The sequence below is a fragment of the Nasonia vitripennis genome, chromosome 3, assembly GCF_009193385.2.
Source record: "Nasonia vitripennis strain AsymCx chromosome 3, Nvit_psr_1.1, whole genome shotgun sequence".
NCBI classification, from domain to species: domain Eukaryota; kingdom Metazoa; phylum Arthropoda; class Insecta; order Hymenoptera; family Pteromalidae; genus Nasonia; species Nasonia vitripennis.
Genome location: NC_045759.1, coordinates 12660250 through 12681978, shown reverse-complemented (window position 1 = coordinate 12681978; position 21729 = coordinate 12660250). Strand labels below are relative to the sequence as shown.

Here is a 21729-nt window from a genome sequence, read left to right as displayed (position 1 = left end):
ATATATATTTTTTTTTTTTTTTTTTTTTTGGAATTTCTACAACAATGGGAAGATAAAGCTAAAAACAATGGAAAAAAATACGAATTCATCACTGATTCTACATGTTATGGACTGAAGATTTCGTTGCGCGGTGCTCTTGAAATCTGTGACTTTCTTGTCTATGAGTGTGGTTTTATTTATTTAATGACGTCGCGCTTAAATCAAGACAACCTAGAGGTAAGTGAACGTATTGTACACTGCAAAATTTAAACCATCCGTATTTGTATTATTTTTATTCAAAATTGTTCATATGCTTATATGTATACATTTTAGCGGTTCTTTGGAATGATGAGACATTGTTGCGGATCGAATGACCACCCCGACTCTGCACTATTTATACAAATGTATAAATTGATTTCAACATACTCCCTAATAAAGCCGCCAAAAGGTTCGAATATTTCTAGTGGAGAAATAGTCGATGTGTTATTAAAAATAAAAGACATGAAGGATGAAGATGATCCGAAACGAAAACAATGGGATGCGCAAATTGACACCATCCTTGATAAAGGATTGAATTCCGATGCGCTTTATAAATCCGCAGAATTAATAGAAGAACACGATTACTTCCAGTGCTCTACCTCTGACTACGTTTTAGCGTATGTTGCTGGATTTGTGGCTCGAAAAGGGAAACGCTTTGCACGCATAATCCAAAGTGATCGCAGAAAGTTCGTTGTTTGCGAGAACTGCATCTCTTCTCTTAGCTTACAAGAAAATGAGGATGTGACAGAGCATTACAAGCTAATAGAAATGCGCTCGAAAGGCTATATGTACAAACCATCCATGAAGCTGTTTCGATTAATTAGCACTTTGGAAAGAGCCACATTGAATGTTTTAAATACGTGCCCCATCAATTCCGATACACTTTTTCAAATTACAAATGCTCTACACAACTTGTCGCCTGTTCCTTTAGTTGGATGCAAAGATCATGAAATGGCATTCACACATAGAATACTTGCTTTTTATTTGACAACGCGAATGTTTTTTTATAACAAAGCAAGCAAATAAGAACGACTGCATCGAAAATAAATAACACGAGAAAAAAGAAAATTATCTAAATTATCATATGTCAACAATGACGAAACAATGTTACAGCAAAACAATACGCAAGCCAAACAAAAATCCAAGAAAAGAAATATTGTTATTAAATGTTCAGTACCGCAGAAAAGACAAAAAACAAATAAAATAAAATAAATTTTCAAAAAAAATGTCATACATCATTTTATATATGGCTCCTTTATTATTACTTCTTTATTAATAAATGTATTTAAATTCAAAATAATCATTTATTTGCAATTTAACAATGTCTTAAGGATTCTTGATAAAAAAAAAATTTGGAGTGTGGGATTCGAACCCCAGGTAAAAAGTTTGTGGACCAACGCCTTAAACACCTCGGCCATTGATACCTCTGAAACTTGAAGATTGAAAGTCGCATATGATTATTGCTCCCCGGTTGGGGTTTGGGATATGTGATTAAGTTTAAGTTTAATTTGTATTGGGTTTATAATTAATTTTGTTAGTGTAAGTTCGATTTATTAATAAGTAGTGCGTGTACTGATAAAAAAAACTTCCCAGTGGTGGGTTTGAACTTGGGTTCGCAGCTTCATAGTTAATTATGCTATATAGTACACTTTGTCGCCACCAGGAGCCTCTGACTTCAGCTAAATGCCCGATCTTTGACGGAAAAGTAGGACCACTTTCTCGGCCATTAAGAGTTTGGTCTCCTTCTCTCTTACTTCCTGGGAATAGCCTCACTCTCCCGCACTCCCCGATCCCCGTCGGTCACTAGTCACCACCGCTGCTCAGCGCCACTTGGCGGCGCGGACGGCGACTACCTAGTCGGCCGTATACCTATAGAGTAAAGGTACTGCACCGATACACGATGCGTATATACGCCATACGGTATGCGTAGGTACTATACAGCATACGCTATAGTTTATACAGCCAACCCAACAGACAGCTCTGGCTCTGCTCTCCTCCCTTCCCTTGTGGTCGCTCTCGTGTGCCGCGGCGGCTTGCACAGGCACAGCTCTCAGAGTCTCAGCCCAGCTCAGTTCGAATCTCGCGGCCCGGCGTAGCGCACGTCTCTACTCTGCTTCCTGCAAGTATACCTGTGCGCTTTCTCTTCGATAATCCTTCGCCTGTGCTTACCAGAGCTGTTAGCCGAGTGTCACAGCTTGCATAGCACGAACGTCCGCAGTGTGTGCGAAAACTGACCAGTGCGCGATATATACCTACATTTATATTTATATAATAGCCTGTAGTGTCCGAAGGAGAACGGGAGCCAAGATGAACCGCCGCCTGCTCGTCGCCGGCTTCGCGCTGCTGCTCTGCGTCGGCCAAGGTAAGAGAGACGATCCGCGTTAAATAAATGCTGAAAACCATCCTTTCACAAGCAGCGGCAATCTTCGGCCCGGCCTTTCTATACGATCTGCAATACTTAGTTCGACAGCTTTGCGCTTTTTCCGAATTCCAAGCATGGCCGCCGCTAGCGACGATGATTATAATTTATAGAGTATAGAATGAATATATATATATATATATATATATATATATATATATATATATATATTCATACATATATATATAGCACATGCGCATCAGCGACGCCTCGATAATCCGGCCGCACAGGCGGCGGGAGAGATAAGAGCTGACTGGCAATTTACTTCGGCCCGCACCGACACGTCGCGCACGCGGCATCGAATTTTCTGATCCACCTCTCATTGTTCACCGATTGCCCCCTGCTTCTCTTGACTACTTATGCGGCTCTTTTCCTCCAAGACGAGAATGTCGAGTTATGCAGAAAGTGACGCTTTTCTTCGAACTCTGTCCGCATTGAAGATACGTCGGCCGTCGCTTGCTATATGCCGAGACAAAGATCAGCTGGCCATCAGGAAGGTGCGCGCGCGGATTTTCTCGGAAAGCTAAAACTATACAATCTTGTACAGTAGACCGCGCGCATAATACACCATAATACGACAGCCGAGCCGAACAACAATAAGAGAATGGAAGGTGCAGAGAAACGTAAAACTAGAAGGGGACCATCCGCTCGGCTCTTTAAAGCGAAAAGCGAGACGAGACAAGAGATTAAAAGAGAATCCGGCCGGAGGACGAGTTTGTGCGTGTGTCCACTGTCCACTGCGTACGGTCCAGGTGAAGGCCCATGCCGGCATACCGAAGGGTACTTATGTACTCTCGTGTATAATAGTGCAGGTTTAGTGCGGCGGGGGCGTGCTCAGAATCAGCTGGAACGTTCATGCGCGCACAAGCCCACACACATATTTAAGCAAGTCTTACTAGTACTATGTATAATAAAACGAGCAAAAGTGAATCCACGGCAGCGAAAGCGAAAAGTCAGCGCGCGGAGACGCATCAGTCATCAGACGTACACGGGACACTCGGTCGCAATCGATCTCCGAATCTTATTCTCTCTCAGCAGCTTCTCTTTCCTGCTCGGGCTTTCGCAGTCTGGCCGGCAGCTGGCGGCTTTTCGCTTTTCCGAGGGCACGCGCACGGAGAGCCCCCAAGGTATCGAGAAAAACACTGAACGCTAAGCGAGCACGTTAAGAGACGGTGCATAATGCTGTGTATTTTTTCGGCGCGCGTTCACTGGAAATTTGGCTGAACGACACCGTCTTTTTGCGTGCACGTTCGCTACTTCACGGTGAATGTTCATCAAAATAAACCCTGCGCGCAGGCTCCATCGTTACGTGCTTTTCGAAGAAAAAGATAGCCTTTGTTGCGCCCCGGGTAATTCGATTACCTGGCCCGCGAGCGAACATTATGTTGTATATAGCCCCTATGTCCCTATCAAAAATGCCTGAAAAGCAAGAATTTACACTTTTTTCTCGGATTTTCGCACTATTTTAAATTGCTCGCAACTTTCGATGGGGACGGTCAATTTCAATGATTTTCTTTTGTTTTCTTTTTTTTCTTCTCAGCAGTCCATTGATGCCGGAAAAAATAAGCGCATAATAAGGCTATTTTGGCCACCCACGCTTTATACATGTTGTATCTCCGAAGTCGCCCGTCGTTGTTCAGTTTTAATTATTTTATGGAAAACAGCGCTCAGTCTCCCTTCTTCCTCTCGTACAATATCTATTACACAGTAGTGATCGGCTATATAATCCATGTGGCAGCGCTTGCGGGGCCGTTTCTCGCGAATTATTCGCACAAGCGCGGGCTGGTCCGCTGCCAGCGCTCTTATTCCAGCGTAGTTCGGGGCACAGTATACGGGGCCGTCACGTAGCTGAAGATAAAAAAGCTCGTGAAAAAGCTTATAAATCGGCTCTGTAATAAGTGTAAAGGATGCGTAAAGTCGCAAGAGCGGAGCTTCTAGCGGACTTTTCTTTCTTCTCGATCTCTAAATCTCCTAAACAATATTATAATAAAGGGGTGGCGTTGCGCGCGTGTACATCGATATCGATCTCTATATCTTAGCATATAGCTTCTCTCTCACGCTCCAAAGCGTTCGCGCCGCGCGCGCTTTCCAAATTGAAAATGCGATGGTGGATTTTCGGGGGGGGGGGGGGGGCAGATGAGGCGATAGCCCGGCTGCCGCGGCGTTCTTTTTTCTGTGTTTTTCTCTGTCATTCGACACGAGCAGCGCGACTTGTGATAGTGCGGGCAGTGTGACCGATGCCATCGAATAAGGAAATTCGGCTGTGCCGCGGCAGCAGTCCTGCACTGCGCAGAGGTTTACAACATTATAATATATTATATACTTACTCAACAGCAGAACGCGCAGATGGTGCGGCTGCATGACGTCACAGAGCGCGCCGAGCCGCTTCGAGTCCGCTCGTAAAGCGCCTATAGGTATGTAATGTATAGAGGCGGGAGTGAGAGCTTGCAGTGAGAGCTCTTTCATTCGGTCGTCGGAATAACTTACGCGAGAGAGAATATTTACCGTTTCCGCCCGCTGCCCCTTCGCCGCCGCCGGCGGATACAGGCCTCGGGGTCAAAGAGATCGGGGTCGCGTCGCGTACAGTACACGTCCTTACCTCGATCCTCACCTGCACTCTATGTGCTTAAAAGTACTCGATCTCGTTTCTATATGAGCATTCTCCGCAATGGCTGTGCTGCTGATATGCTCGATATCAGTCTCGCAAAGCGCAAGCGCGGAGGAAAAGGAAAGGATGCGAATGATTGAAGAATACTGCAGGACGTGTGCGCGTAATCTGATATCCCGCCGCGTGCATGTCGCGGCCTGCAGTAGGAGGAGAAAATTTATGCTCGAAATCGGCATTCCAATGAAAACTTGGATAACGAGCGCGCACGCTCGTTCCACCCTTGAAATGAAGCTAGCTGCGGGGAAATCGGGGGAGCCCAGCCCATATGTCGAAATCGAGCGTGCGCGTGTAGCGTGTAGGTCTACGTTCTATTGTACTGTAAGTGTACGCGAGTCGCGCTTAGTAATGAGAAGCGGGCGTGCTGATGTCATCGCGGCCTGAGAAGCCCACTGCGTCGCTCTTCTTCTCTGTCTCTCTTTTTTTCTCGAGAGATAAGCTGCGCCGCGGAAAAGCCGACGTCATTCGCGGAACGTCTGCGAGAGAGAATCTGTTAATATCCGCCGCCGTCGGACTAATTGATGCGATGCCGCTATTTCGGGAACTACGTTGCTGCATTTGACTCGCTATTCATTCGCGGTTCGGTGACTAATAATTACACCAGCTATGCTCTCGTTAGTCAAAATTATCAAAAGCCCCGCGCGATGAGATCGCCCGTCATCCAAGCGATGTGAACTTATTGCATTACTTTTACTTTCAAGTGTAATGAGTCAAAAACGTGCGATCTCGCTGTAACGGCCAATACGCGCGCGCGTTTTTATTTTCTAACCTCTCCGAGCGCGCGCCAGTGGATTGCTCAACGGCAGAAAGTTTTTTCTCGAGCCTCGCCTCTTTAAATGCTCATTAAGCGCAAGCGCCCAAGTAATTCAGTAAATAACCTAGACATCCTTCACATCAGTTGCGATTGTTTGCTGCTGCTCCGCTTTCTTACAGCTTTTGTCTAATAAATGGCCTGCTTCGTTACTCTTTATCGTCCGAGTACTTAACGAGCGTTCCATTTTTTTAAACGATCGAGATATGAGCTAGAGTTGCGCTACGAGAGCTTCTTGATTGCTGTATCACCGCGCAGTTACGAGACTCTCGCAAACTTATATTCTGCAGGCTCGAGCGCGCGCGAGCCTCTTTACTTCGAGGAATAGTAGGATTTCTTTCAGCAGTCACTTTGTGCGCCCCCGGTCGAGGCTGGTCTGAATATCTTGCTGCGGTTCTCCCGAGCCATTGATCGATCGGGTTCTTTCTGCTTTTCGTGCGGGGGAGCGCTATATATAGTATATGTATATAAGCAGCGCAAGCAGTTCCTTCTTTCTTCTTATTATATATTTCAATTCATGTTCCGCCTTAGCGCAGCGCACGCATGTAACCTATATCTGGATTCCAGTTGAATTTTACTCACCGCGCGAACGTCGCTTCGCGAAAAGCGAGGAAAGCGCTTTGAAGCGCCTCTTCTGCTCTCTAGTCGAAATACCTCGAAAAGTGAGCGTTTAGGAGGGAATTTGAATTTCAAAGCTCGCTCCATTGTCAAGCGCCGAACAAACAGCTCGGCTTCTCCATGTGTTCTCGGACTCTATTATTTTAGTGAAAGAATAGAAGGTATGCGTCGACACGTAGAAGAGCGTATGAAGATGCGCCTGGATTTTTCAAAAACTTGCGACTACAAAGCTCGGCTAATTGAAGTGTAATTGTAAAGGAACGATTGCATCATGCGAGGTGAATTGGTCGCTATGGTAAAACCGACAATTAGATTAGGATAGCGAAAGTCCATCAATACGTTGGCTCGACGAGCGATAAACGGGTATCTTCTCGAAGGTGTGCTTGCTCGCGCCGACATATACAGCCTTGTGTCGGCGTGGCGTTTCGATCGAAAGGCAAACAGAGGAAACGTGCCGTTTGAAAAACAGGCCCAGGCCCCGCAGAGGCGAATGCGTGGGCGAGTCTTACACCTGCCGCTCGTGTCCACGAACCCCAACTTCTCTCTCTCTCTCTCTCTCTCTCTCTCTCTCTCTCTCTCTCTCTCTCTCTCTCTCTCTCTCTCTCTCTCTCTCCCTCTCCCTCTCTCTCGCCCTGCAATGGCTTCCGCATATTCTGCTGCTTGGTCGTGTCCTCTGCCGTGAATCGTCACACGCGGCCGCACGTTATTTTTAACTTCATCATCTTGCCTATTCCTGCCATTTTGCAACCGGTTATGCGAATAAAACTCGTTCGATATTGAGTCGCAGATATCGTGTGCAGAAAATTCTTCGAGCCGAACGACTTTCCGGCTGGCCTCATTCTGCGCAAGTATCGTTCGTTCGCGCGCGAAAGTAAACAGAAAGTGCATCCGATGTGATCACACGCTTGTTGTTGTTGTTACGCAACGCTTGTAGACGAGCGAGCGATAAAATCTTCGTACGGGAAACCGCTTTCATTCACGCAGTGCCGAAGTCGAATCCACAGAGAAATGAGCGAGTAAGAGCTGTTGAGTGATACGATCGAATGAAGACGATAAGAGATTGTAAAGAGCCATCAGAGGTGCGCGCATTCCCGCAATGTGAGTCGCAGCGGCGGTCGCCCGTTATATATATATATATATATATATATATATATATATATATATAATAGGTGCGAGCAGCAGCGCTCTCAGGAGTGGAGCCTGAATTATTTATGACACACGTTCGGTATATAATGCAGAGATTGCAGCTCTGCGCCAGCGTTAACGACGCTAATTATGACGCGATGTTGTGCGAATAATATAAGTACTAAGTAGTTAGCGAATCGTGCACGCCGTACACGCAGAACGGACGATTGTACAATGTGTCATTCGATTTCATTTGCAGAGCGGACCTGCTCTTCTGTTGAGATTTCAATATTAAGTCATCGAGCAATTTTCCAAGCCCATTTCCTGCACGCATCTTCGTGAATCATCGCCCCCCGAATGAACATTTCTATCTGGACCTGGCGATCCACTCACAAGAAGCATCCCGGGAATCCGAGCGCGCAGATAGCGCTCTCGGGAAGTTAGCTTATCAGAGGGCCCAGTTCTCAAGAGTCCTCCTACTCGCCTCTATGCCAGGCCTGTGTGTTGTCTCCCTGGCCTGCTGCACGCTCAGGAAGAAAGCGATACGCCGGAGAGTGGCTGCTAGTCTTACTCTATTTACGGACTGGCGGATAAGGAGAGCTTTTGTCTCGGGATATTCGGTTCCACGATAGAGGACGGACATTGGACAAGTCATGGACAAGTCTGCCTGCTTAACCGATGTATAGTTGTATAGTCATATTCTTCGAATTGCTTTCTACTGTTGTTTTGACCAGCTTATCAAATCATACTCCTTCTTGGGCAATTTTTCTGCAATTGCTCTGCAATGTAGTTAGAGAGAGAGAGAGAGAGAGAGAGAGAGAGAGAGAGAGAGAGAGAGAGAGAGAGAGAGAGAGCAAATATGCCGAGCACAAGCTCTCCTTTGTACTGGCTTCCTATGCGACTTTCCTTTCTGTGCCTGCAGTGCCGCCTGCACAGCTCAATCTCGTGTTTAACTTTTTAACTTTTTCAAGCAACTTAGCTATTCGTGCAACCGTGCAATCCCGAAGATTTCCCGACGAAAGGATCGCACAAAGTCGAAAAAGTGTGCCGCGATATCGCACCCCCAAAAGGGGACAACAGCCCAGAGGGAGGCGCGTGTTACCGGAAGCGGATATTACATTAGTGCACCATCTGCCGCGTTTTATGAAGAGTACCCTCGCACATGCGCGCGGCTGCGGCGGAGTAATGCCCTCTCGACGACGCTTTCTCGACAATCGGTATTCTTCTCTCAATCAATTGTACCCGATAATAAATGTTGTCGCTACGATATTCGGAGCGATGAAAGTGCGTTGATTGAAGCAGCCAAAGTAAAAGCATAAACGATGTGCAATAGGAAAAGTCGGAAAAGCGCACTATGCGCACCGTACTATACAAGGCGACGCGAGAGAGAGAGAGAGAGAGAGAGAGAGAGAGAGAGAGAGAGCAGTGTAAAAAGAGAATTCCGCTGAGCGTGCACAATTGAATTACCTGGAACGAATGACTTTGATAATTGAAGTCTCGGCTCTTTCCTCCCCTCGTCCCGCTCTCTCTCTCTCTCTCTCTCTCTCTCTCTCTCTCTCTCTCTCTCTCTCTCTCTCTCTCCCGCTCTCGACGCGTACCGAGATAGCTTCAGGTCCAGTCTGGCCTATCATCTTGAGACGACTGGGCGCTGCTACGTACACAATAAGACTCGTTAAGAATGACTCGATATAAGTAAGATTCGAATCGCCAGTTCTATCCGGCGCTGCTGCAGCTTTATCGACTCGTTTTATCTGAATCTCCGAGTGCGCGCGGGCTTACGTAACTCGTGGGCTTACGTATGATACTGCGCGCAGTCGGTGACTTTTTCTCCCGTTAATCGGAGAGCTCGAGACGCGTAAACTCGATACAGAAATCGCACTGGCTTCTGCTCCAGATATCTCTGCTGATCCGTCAAAAGCGATACTTATACGCGGCGCGAAGGTCGATCTAAAACCGGGAAATCGGAGCGGAAATTCGAGCTCGTGCCGAAGCTCAAAGATAAGTATCGCGGTGTTATCTCTGTACATATCAGGGCTTAGAGGCACGAGAAGTGGAAAAACGGAATGCTCTTTCCGGGCTCTCGACCGGACACCAGGAGTATAGAGCGCGCATATAGTATGGAGCACGATTGGTAGTGCATTAAAATAAAGCAGAGTTCGATCTCGAGCCCTGCAGCTCCCCGAAAAGGGAGACGAGGATAAATCAGAGGAAGGCGCGCTGTGCGCAGACAAAAAAGACGGGAAAGGAAGAGATCCATCCAGCCGCTCCTATTATATTGAGCAATCAAACGCAGCCGAATGGGAAAAGAAAGTCCGTAGTCACGCGGAGCTGAGCCGCGAGCCGCGCGCGCTCGGGGTCGAAGTAAAGAGCCGCAAGTTCAAGGCCAGCTGCTGAAAAATCCAGTTTCTCTCTCCCCTCGGTCTGCACTCCAAGTCTACGCGCTATCCCGCGGCGAGCGAGCGCGTGCGCAGTTCGCGCAGTTTGCGCACGCCCGCGCGAGGCGCCCCGGGTCTTCACTCTTCCTGCGTGCAAAGAAGGTCCTGCGCAGTTCCCATCCGAGTCCTGACGGCGCGGCGGCCGCGGCGGAAGACAGCGCTGCAGCTGCGCGCTCGGGCGACGCACCTCGTCCTGTGTAATGCGGCAATAATCCTTTTTTTTCCTTCGCGAGCATGGCCGCGCCGGATTATATGCCGGGGCTAGGTTGAGGTCGACGTTCTTCCTCTCCTTTCTCTGCTTTCTTTTCGTTTGTTTTGTTTTGTTTTTTATGCTTCGACAGCGGAACTCACGTATTTTTCTTCCGAGCTGACGCCCGAGAGCTGCATTTCATAGGCTGCCTAGATATTGTCATTGTGATTTACTATCTTACTTTCTCCTGCGATGCAGTTGCACCTTCCGTTCCGCAAAGCTGTTATTCAGGACACGCAAATGGATGTGTGTACACTGTGCAGTACGTATCTCGCGCCGGTTTAAAATTTTTTGAGCAGTCACAAAGCCGAAGCTACTCCCAAAGACGTTGGCGATTCGCGCATCTTCGACGCCCACTACGAAAATGAACCAATTTTTCACAGCTTTGCGCGCGCGTGGATAATCGATTTATAGAGCCTCTCGCTATGCCCCCATGAGGGCACGACGCCGACGTCAGCTCTAATTGCATGCGCATTGTACAACGCATCCGGGCCGTGGCTCCGGACGCTCCTCTCGAGAGTCAGTTACGAGAACGACGAAGGTGGTTTCCAAATGTCTAAAGTCTCCCACTTGATGCATTTTTTCAGCCTTTTTCACAAAAGAATAAATAAAAAATAAATAAAAAATAAGCGAAATATAAGAAGAAGACTGCTGCACTTGGCCCGACAGATCTGGTAACGTTTCCGCGTCCCAAATGAGTAAGCCTTATATTCCGCTGTATTTATATAATCTCGATTTTTCAACGGTAAACATTGCGAAGACTGTCGAGGCGGCTCTCTAGACAGAGCGGACAAGAGAAAATTGGAGCAACTGCAGTATGAGACACGCAGCCGGCGTCGTAAATAAAGGCCAGAAGAGCAAGTACACTGTCAAAAAAAACACAGTCATTTCTGCTGTAAAGTCCGATAGTTTTAACCGTTCTGCCACCGTAACGACTCTTCAGTAAAAACAACGGTGTGCCACTGGTAATTTTGGCGAGTCTTCGTACAATGACGGATTACTGGTGCCATTTCAGTTAAAATGGTTGAGTTTTTTTTTCAGTGTAGGCATCGCATCGGGGCTTTTGCCTCCGCGATCAGAAAGAAGCTCTCGCGAAGAAGCTATAAATACCCGCGCGCGAAAGTCGCCTCGCCGCGCCTCAAGACTCCGCTCGGTGTCGCGTGATAGAGAGAGAGAGAGAGAGAGAGAGAGAGAGAGAGGGGGGGGGGCGGATCGAGCCCTCTAGACTGATCGGATTGAAGGCCAGCGTATGTTCGAGCGCATTCGCGGTGCGACTTTCTTTGCGAAGTAAAATGTTGTAATGCACATGCAAAGAGTCGCAGAAGAGGACTCGGCCGCGGGAAGAAGCAAGAGTAGCTATATACACTATACGGATTACGGGCGAGCTGCTGCGAGGTGGATGACGTCAGCGTCTAAAATTTCGAGCCAGTCCAAGGTCTCTCTCGCGCCGCAGTGTGATGCAGCCTACCGCATGAGTTGGCGCGCTCTCGTATACAAAGCCCGCCGGGGCTCTTGAACTCGGACGAATCGGCGAGACTATGCGCTCGCATACGCCTACTTAGTCTACTTACTTACTTTATCGCTTCCTTACTATACTCTGCTCCTCTTGTATGCGGGCATTGCATTTGATGCGGCATATATAGGCGCCCGAACCGTATCAATCAGGATTTTTCAGGACATGGCGTGAATAACGTTGTGTCAAAATGCACGTCGATCGAATCTTCAGGCTATGCAATCCAACCAACTGCTGCGATATAAAAGCAATCCTCTCGCGTGGTACGAATATCGCCGTGAAATTGATAATAAAACTCCAGCTCGCTTCGTAACGCAACACAAGACTTTCATTAATGTTCAACTCGATATCAGCTAAAATTTGATTGTTTCGCGATTTGCAGAGAAAAGGGCCTTTTGATGATTTATATGTATATCATTATATTATATGCCAGCTTATTGAGCCTGATGTGTGCCGTGTGTCTCCTCCTTCGATATACTGAAGAATCAGCAGCGCACACACGCTTGCTCACAGCTTGCGAAAATCGTCAAAATCGATCGATCGTTCAGAAATCGTTCAAATATCGTTATATACTGCCCGCGCGAGGATAACGGTGCGGCTGCGGAAAAAGGATATTAATTGTAAACACAGCGAGCACGTATAGGCAAGTTGTTCTCTTCTTGAGCCCCCGGCTATGCCGATCAATTCTGCCAACGATATCGTTTCGAGCGCGCTCGCGACAACTCGCCTTTATTTTCCCCTCTCGAACGCCTTGCAGTTCCAATCGGATTCAGTAATGGCGGAGTTCCCCCACCCCTCCCTCACCACTGTATTCCGAGCGAGCGAGCTTAATTGATATTGGAGCTGTTTATTCCGCCGCGACGAGTGGGATATAATTTTCTCTTGTTACAATCAAATATTCGCGGATCCTTCGCTCATTATAGCAGCTAATGCCAGTAGCTGATGTACAAGCCGCACGGCATTCGACTAACGAAAGCTCGCCGTTCTAATTAAGCATTCAGCTCTCGCCCTCGCCGATAAGTCATGAAAGCCTGAAAGCAGCTGCGCAGTCCGTAGACCGAATCGGGACAAATGTCGCTCTAGCCGCTCCCCGAAATTTCCTGTCACGCGAGACTTTGGTAAGCTCGCGTCCGCGCTGCCACATTCGAATTTCGGCGGCAAAGCGGCCTCCCTGCTCTTTATTAAATATTAAATTAAATCGTCCTTTTGCGTGGAAATTTCGGCGCGAGCTAAGATCTCATTTCATTGCAACGATACTCCGGCGCCTCTTCCGAGAATACAAAAAGAATTCCCCGAACGTCCCGATTAAGTACATCCTCCGAGCGCATCAGGCTTCGTGAAAGGCGAGCGATTGTTTTGTTCACCCGCAGCGTCAGCGCGAGAGTGAAGCCGCTCTACTTACACGATTACTTTTTCTTCTAATAGCGCATTCCCTTTGTTTGTTCCAGGTAAGCATGCAGAAAGAGCGCCAAGTAGAAGTGATTTGTTGCTTGAAATCAAAGCTGTCCCATCCGCGCGAACGGTGAAGTATTATTTTGGATGAAAAATATATGCAGTACACAACCCTATGGGGTGCAAGTATACACACCTGGCTACGCTGGAAATTTTCCAACTTATAACAAGCGTGAATAACGCGCGTTGTTTGCGCAGATGAAGCACAACTATGCCCTTATCTCCGTCAAATTCCTCTGCGCGCTATATGGAATTACATAAGCTACACGTATTAGAGCGCCGTTAACTGCGCAGTTAACGAAGCTGAAACAATTATGCGATCGGCGTAGGCATTAATGTACAATATATAAACTAGCACAACTCACGATTTGCTGCGAAGAGTAGCACAGTTTAGAAATACTGTCAACAGTAGCACAACTCGCGACTTTATATTACTTAAAATGAGTGAGTATTTTACGTTTTTATTGGGTTATTTTGTTGGTCAAGTTCATGAAAACCTTGGACAAAGACAGACAAACCTCAAAGTTTAAAAAAGTTTCGGAAATTTTAGGAGCTTTCTAAAAAAAGTGAATAATTTAAAAAAATGTTTGTAAAAAATTATTGTACTTGTGAAAACAATTTTAAATTCGGTTAAAAGTTGTAAATTGTGAATATTTAAAAATATTCATTAGGGACAGTTTCGCAAAAATCGGGAAATTTTGAAGAAATTCGTTGTTTAAGTTGTGCTAGTCTTCGCGGGAAATTTTGAGTTGTGCTAATCTAGCGTGCGTGAAATGAGTTGTGCTACTTATGACGGGAAATTTGAACAGTGCTACTCTTCGTAGGGAGCGACGATATGTTCAATCGGCCATTATCGCGTTTCCTACTAAGTATGCCTGCCCCTGGTTTGTTGACCCAACAGTATCGCCAGCCTACATCAAGTGGCGCGGTAGCGCCACGAAGGCGAGTTTGAGAAGCAGACGGAGCCACGTTGCCCGTGACACTATTTACTTCTATATTGCTGTTCGGATTATTCATGATACAGAAAAAAATGCTTATCGTTTGGCTTATTAGTATCTTTTCTTAGCTGAACTATGATTTCAAACGAACATTTTTGTACATAAGCCGTTTTTTTAATAATAAACGAGTGTATATATCGCGAATGCTCGGAACAGTTTCTCTACATTTTTCTCCAGTGTGGTAAGACCGTGAAGTTGGCTTCCTAGCTGAAAAGTGGTAGGAGCGTGAAGTTGGCCGCACAAGCTATTATGTGTAATACAGTTGGGTATAATCGCTTTCCCAGAGAATAAATGTGTTTACATTGTCTGCTTGAATTTAAGGTTATGTTTTTGAGGTCTGGGTGGTGCGCTCCGTGGTTTTTCGTGTCTAAGAAAATAAATCATACGAGGACGGCGTCTACGTGGACAGGGTGGCCGATGACGAGGTCTAGGTAGTTCGCACTTGGTTTTCGGTGTCTAGGTGTAGAAATCATTCGAGGGTAGTATATCAGAACAATCACTTTAGGGATAAAAATGTTACAAAAAGGCCATGGTCGAAAGGTGCTAAAGATGCTTATTTATTTTATTTTTAGGACAAATATGAAATACTCAAAAAAATTTACTAAAAAGTAAAAGGTTAGGCGAGTTTAATATATTCCTCAACGAAATAACTGATAAAAAAGAAATGAGATCAATCAAACAAAGTCAAGTTTATTATATTGGATCATAATGAAGCATTAACATTTTTTTTTTTTTTTTTTTTTTTGTCAATAAAGGGCTTACTTAACTTAAAATTAAGTTATATAATGATGAATTAAGAACAACTCTCAAGATACTTACTAGGTAACTTGCCATGACCGTTAGTTTAGTTGTGTAGTAGTGTGGGTAACCTGTTAGTTATTAACAATTTATTGCAAAAAAACGCGATTTTGGTCTTTTTTGGCTTATAACTATAAATCTAAAGGCGCTGTCAGAATGACTCAACGAGATGATTTGTAGAGAATAGAAATATCTACAAAATGAGAGGTCGAACGCCTCAATCGGATAATTAGGTCCTGAGATAATTAGGAAAAACCGGAAAATCCGATTCTTTGGTCTGTTTTCGGAAAAAATCATTACAAAAGGTACAGTGGGATATTTTTGTCGAACTCTCTGTTCCTATTTATAACCGACGCTCTGCTCATCGGTATGTGTCTGCTCATCGGTGCGCGCGCTCGGCCGATTTTCGCGAACTTTACGATGGTTTTTCGCATGCTTCCAGGCACTTGATCGAAAAACTGAAATCTACGTTTTGTAGTGCACGATGTCAACTTTTCGACCCTTTTTTTGCACCACAAACTTTGAATCGCAATTTTGAAGAAACTAATAATCCGACAGCACCTAACTTTTGCACATATAAAGAACATTATAATCCCTACTTTTCCCAAAATTGTAGCGCTTCTGCTCAAAAAATGACGGAGCTATGAATTTTCGAAAAAACGCCTAGTTTTCCGGTTTTCTCTAATTATCTCAGGACATAATTATCCGATTGAGGCGTTCGACCTCTCATTTTGTAGATATTTCTATTCTCTACAAATCATCTCGTTGAGCTTATTCTGATAGCGTCTTTAGTTTTAAAGTTATGAGCAAGAAAAGACCAAAATGGCTTTTTTTTTTTGTTTTTTTTTTGCAATAGATTGTTAATAACTAACCATAAGGAACGGGCATGCGAGTGAAAAACATATACCTTTTCATCTGCTTATCATCCTTTGCATGATCGCACAATCGGTTTGCTGCAACAAATTATGTCACAATAAGGCAGTTTTAAATCCCTATCATTTTTCGCTCGACAGCAAAAATCAGTGGTTAGATAATCATCTCGCTATACTATTTGGCAGCGACGGCGCTGTATTAATTTGCGCTGGATTTTACGATGCCACGCACACAAGTGTCTAGCGGGTGAATCAGCGTCGTGCGTCTGCGATATGCGGCATCACGCGTTCATTAATGCGCGCGGATTCAACTCGCGCGTCTGCTTACTACGCTAGAGTGCGTCTTTGAGAGTAAGTAAAGCGTACGGATGACTTGCCGCGTGGTTTGCTATATGCGATAGAATAAGTACCGTTTACATTGGCTAGCTCAGAGAAATCCGCTGATCATGCCATTGACATAGTGAAATTATCAAAACTCAAAGTACAAAATATCATGATTATGAGAAAAAAACCTATATTTATTTACGCTGTATATAATATGGAGTAATCGGGTAGCGCGCTGTTATGTGTACTATCATGAACTCGTTACTATTATACAGAAACACTAGAGACGATAACGCAAAAATAAGGTATCAAACTTAAAAATCTGTAGTTTCTAATGATTGCGTCAGAAATGGGGTAGCCGAATTAATTAAAAAGATATTTGCTGTAGAAACAATGAAAAAATATGATACTCTAACCTCTTCCGTCGCATCTTTCATTCATAATCACGAATTTTCCTCTTGCCACGAGCTCTGTATGTCATGGTTTGACTTTGGTGACATTTTTTAAATAAATAACAAATAAACTGCGTAGCAAAAACTCTCATGACATATCGCCTCGCGTCGAGTAGAGTGAGGTTATGCGACTCAGTTTATCGGCTGCTCGCTACCTACCACGAATTCAAGCATGCGACGTTGCCAAGTTTATCTGTGCATGAATAACTATACGTGTGTCGTTGCTATACGTATGTAGAAGCAAAATTAATGCTATTTTAACATTATTGGTATTAAATCACTAATATCAACTATAACCACCTTAAAATCTATAAATAATGTTAAGAAACGTCGGTTATAAAAATAGATAAAAAATGTTGCAATATTTATTTTGCACGCTCAGTTCACTAGAGAGTCCGTGAAGAACTGCCTTAACAGAGGCCGCCATCATTGATCCACATAAAGCAGCGCGTAAAACACGCGTGATAGGCTCGCTTTGCATTCCAAGAGCGCGGCAAAACAAGAAAAATAACCGGACCGGCGTAAAACCTTTCGCCCGTGCAGCTCAGTTGCAAAAGCGTCGGCTCGCGCTCGACTCACTATACTATACAATAAAATCAACGCGCTCCGGTATATACAAGCGGTCTAATCTCGCTGCACGCCGAGGCTGTGCTGGAGTTTTTACGGCTGCGGCGACGAGATGGACGACTGGTATGCTGCTTTCGAAAACTGAAATTACGCGGACGATGATGACGAGGTACGTCTCAGGCTCGATTGCGCGCGGTTTAATCTTTGTCGCTGGCGTTTACTTAGCCGTAATCTGATTCGGTCCGCGCAACTGACATACAGCTCAAGCTTTTTTTCGCGCGCAGCGCGTTGAATAACTATAATACACAAGACTCCCCGTGGCAGATAAAGCCTTGAAATCTCAGGGCAAAAATGTTTACGGTCGCGGTCGCCTCCCGTAAAGGCCGTAAAGGCTGTCTCTTCTTTCGCTGGCGGGGGCGAGACACTGGTGAGAGTCGATGCGTCGCAGCCACAACCGCAGAGAAAAGTCGAAATGAGTTCCTTCCTCGGCCGTGTACACAGTCGCGTAAGAGCTTACGCAACTGGTATTTATGGTATTTGCAAGTGCTGTAGAAAGAAGCGTGCGAGCGAAACAGATAGCAGCGCGTGCGCAGTCTCCTCTTGCCTCAGCTGCGCGAGGCTATGAATCAGGCGCACCCGGCAAACAAAAGCCCTGCGCCGAAAAGCCATCCTCGGCTTCGGTGCGCAGTGCGGCTTCCTCGTCGACGCCGTCTCTCGCGTCAGGAAATTTCGTCGGTATCGCTCTCGCACCACTCCCTCTTGCCTCTGCTGCTGCCGCGTCTACATTACCCGTGCATCTGAGGCTTTTTTTAAAAGCTCTTCTCGTACTCAAACGCGAGCGAGTTATTGCATTCGAAAGGCGGGATGATAAGGCCGGAGTCGACCTTGTCTGGGCGAGAGAGCGGTTCGCGCCGGAGTGGCTTTTATTGCGAAACTTTTCATTGTTCCTTTGCCTTTTGTCGGAAAATTAATTGCCGATTGAAATGCGCCGGAATCAACGTTATATAATATATAGGCATACTGCAGAGTCGGAGCGCGGCTCGCCGTGAAATATGCATGCTACTTCTCCGGGGAATGCGACCGAGTGACGGCCGGATTCTCGGTCGTCGAAAGCCTCGGCGAGTTGCGCGATATCATAAGTGCTCGTCCTCGCGCGCTTTACATGCCTCGCGGCGGCGCCCACGATATTGCCTCGTATAATAGTGCTATACTCTGCGGTGCCAGGAGCGCGACTCGCAGGACTGTCTGATGCATGGCGCACGGAGAGTGTCTGAGTGTTTGTAAGCGAGTCCCGCGCGCGCCAGCTGCGAGATTTGGATTTTAGGTCACAGCGATTCGAATCCGGAAGTGCTCGCGCTCGTCACTTTCCGTTGCGCAAGACGGGGATACAGGCTAATGGAATGATTGAGCGCGCGCGATGAGTCGCTTTCGACATTGACATTTCGATTGCGCGAGAGCCTGCTTCATTGTCGCGCGCTAGTTCTGCGGATGCTGGAGGCGATGAGGAAACATTGAAATTGAAACATTGGGCGATGATCGACTCGCCCGGAAAAGCATTGGACGTGAAAGTTCCCGCACGCTCGATAAGCAGCATAGAGGGATCTCGTATAAACGCCTCAGGCTGGGCGGCAGTTCGGTTCTCAGACCCATCGAGAGCCTTCCCGTGCAGAATCGGCTGTTACCTGCGATTAACTGAAATTTCTGTACAGCACACGCGCGCATCGCGCTCGAATGTACGCAGCTGGCCTGAAAATCCATGGTTATGTTATGGCCGGTTATGGGAAACGCTCGAGGAAGGAATCGGCCCGGAAAGATTGCCGCGCTGACGCGCAATCGAAAATCCGTTTCGATTGCAATCCTGTTCTCCGGCTTCTTACACGCAAGCAGCAAAGCAGACTGGAGAGAGATAGAAAAGAAACCTAAGAAAATCCTCATAATAGTCCATCAATTAGCCAGACTCGCGTGCCGATGCGACATAAGCATCGCCGGGCAAGCGCAATTAGTGTACATACACATACGTAATGCAGTAACGATTGTAACGCGAGAGGATGAATGAAGGGATTCCGAGAGATTCACCGTCGCCTCGCGATGGAGACGCTATCCACAGATGTGCGGTAAAACTAGTTTTTCTCGCAGAGGCTGCAAGTGTGCGTAGCCTAATTCTGAAGGCAGAAAGTGAAAGCCTCATTATAAGCTAACCGTATACATTTTTTCCGAATCGATTCCCATCCGAAGCTGAACGAGGCAAATGGATTTATCAGTCCCGCTACTGCTGATGTAAGCGTGTAATATTCGATGCTGTCCACTTCATTATAGGAATGCCTAAACGCGCGATAAACCGCCCTGCCCGCCTCGCCGTGGTTGTATGTGCTTGTTAATTAATGTAGCATCGCTGGCAAAGCAATCATATCGTTCGATTTGCTCTCGCGCCTGGTATTTCTGATGGACTTGCGGCTCGGATAGGGTTAACGGTATCCACAACTTCATTTCGAAACGAAACAGCCAGCGCGCGCGCGCTGCAGTCGACCCGAGTTCTGCTGTAAAACATGCTTCTCATCGCGCGCGACCCGCAGCCCTCGGATAAGAAATCGGACGAGAAGAAAAACACCTGTTGAAGAGAAGCTCAGCACGCAGAGTGCGCCTCTTGCTCGTTTTATCTGGTTTCACGACCGCCTGCCCCCCCCCCCCCCCCCCCGCTCTCGCTCTCTCTCTCTCTCTCTCTCTCTCTCTCTCTCTCACTCGGTCCCCGGAAAATCAAAGGCGGCGGGGCCGGCGCGCCTTACACTTCATCGCCGGCTTGTAAGAGAATATTATAAAAAGCTACATCGTCACTCCTGCACGGGATGAGCGACACAGACAGAGGGATTACGATAATTCGATGATGCTCTAGCGTCGACCAACGACACTCGCTGACGCTTATTTCTTTATTTGCCTTTTACTCGGAAAATAATCATCGTCCTCTAAAACTTTCGATGAATGTGCTCCGTTCACCTCTAAATTACGAAGCGATGTATTCGACGGCGTCGCAGGTGCCTCGATTTTCGAAACCCATGCATCACACACTCTCCTGTCTTCACGCACGAACCTCCTCCGTATTCCGTCCGCGCGCGCTACTCGGCTACTCCTAGCACAGGAGCTGCGGGTAATCTATTTGAATTAATAATGCACGTGAAAAGCTCTCTTTCTCTGTCCTTCGTATGACTGTGCGCAGCGAGGGTACAATATGTAGCATGGGCGATTCTCTATTGGTAAGAATTCCGTAAAGTGCGCTTACTTTACAGCGGCGCGGCGCACAGGCACGTATGCGCTGTATATCGAGCATGAAAATCGAAAAAAATTCTCGCCCCACACACACACGCGCGCGCGCGCGAGCGAGCGAGCGGTAAGCAGCGTAAACCGATGACTCGCCTTGCATTACTCATGAGCCGAAAAACACTTCGTATACATACATTCGTGGCATAATTACACATACCTACTGCGTGCAACAGCTCGTCCATTCGTAAAAGCCGCACAGCCGCGCGCACACGTATGGATTTCGGGCGATTGAAAATGAAATAGTAAAAAAGACGGGAATGCGCGCGAGGATCGACTATTCTCGGATTAATCAACGCCCCGCGTTGAGAGATCCACTGAACTTGGCATTGTTTTCCGGTTATTAATCGATCGGTTCAGCGCTTCTGCGAACGTTTTATATAATAGTGCGCAGGCATAACGCATCGAGAGAGGCCGCGCTTGAATGGCTTTGATTGAGGGGAGCTACCCTGACTCGAGCGCAGCTGCGGCACGCGATATCAAGTGCAATTGCGTTCTGCTTGGCGAGAGATAGCGCCGCAGCCGCGAAAAGTCGCAAAAGTTCTATACGGGAGCTCGGGCGAGTATAATACTCGGCTGCGCATACTTGCATACTCATATACAACCAATCGCGCAAGCCATTAGTCACCACAGGGGATACGCGATGCGGTGATTATTCATCTGTAGCGGACGATCGAAGCGATGACGCAGCTCTGAGAGTAATTCGCTTTCGAGTCGCACGCGTATCAGCGGCAACAGCGACAAGGGAAAGCTTGCACTCGACGCGTGTTTTTCTTGTCAGCTGTCCCCCCAGCAATGGAGCTCCGGCGGGATAAGGAGAAAATATTCTCCTCTTCGTAGCGGCACGCGAGACTGGCGTTTGTGTGCTAAACAGGGTCAGCGGAAATCCAAAGACACTGTACGGAATATTCCAGCTCGAGTCTTGTCGTGCGCGCGTTTACTGGGTCAGCGACAATTATATATATATATATATATATGAAATCGCGATCCCGAGCTGATAATGCAATTCACGGTGTGCGCTGTGCTGCGAGCGAATGCGAGAACCGCCTATCGTTCGGTCGACTGTTCGATTCAGTTCGATTCAAGCGGCGACAGCCATT

At 46.7% G+C, this 21729-nt stretch overlaps 1 protein-coding gene across 1 annotated transcript in view; it reads left to right on the top strand.

Annotated features, from left to right (window-relative positions):
* Positions 1-2045: 2045 nt before the first annotated feature.
* LOC100679089 (neural cell adhesion molecule 1) overlaps positions 2046-21729 on the top strand; it is a 40756-nt gene continuing 21072 nt past the window's right edge. The window contains exon 1 of the mRNA XM_003428019.5: positions 2046-2380. Within this exon, the coding sequence (XP_003428067.1) occupies positions 2326-2380 (55 nt within the window). The 5' untranslated portion in view covers positions 2046-2325. The remainder of the gene's footprint in view (positions 2381-21729) is intronic.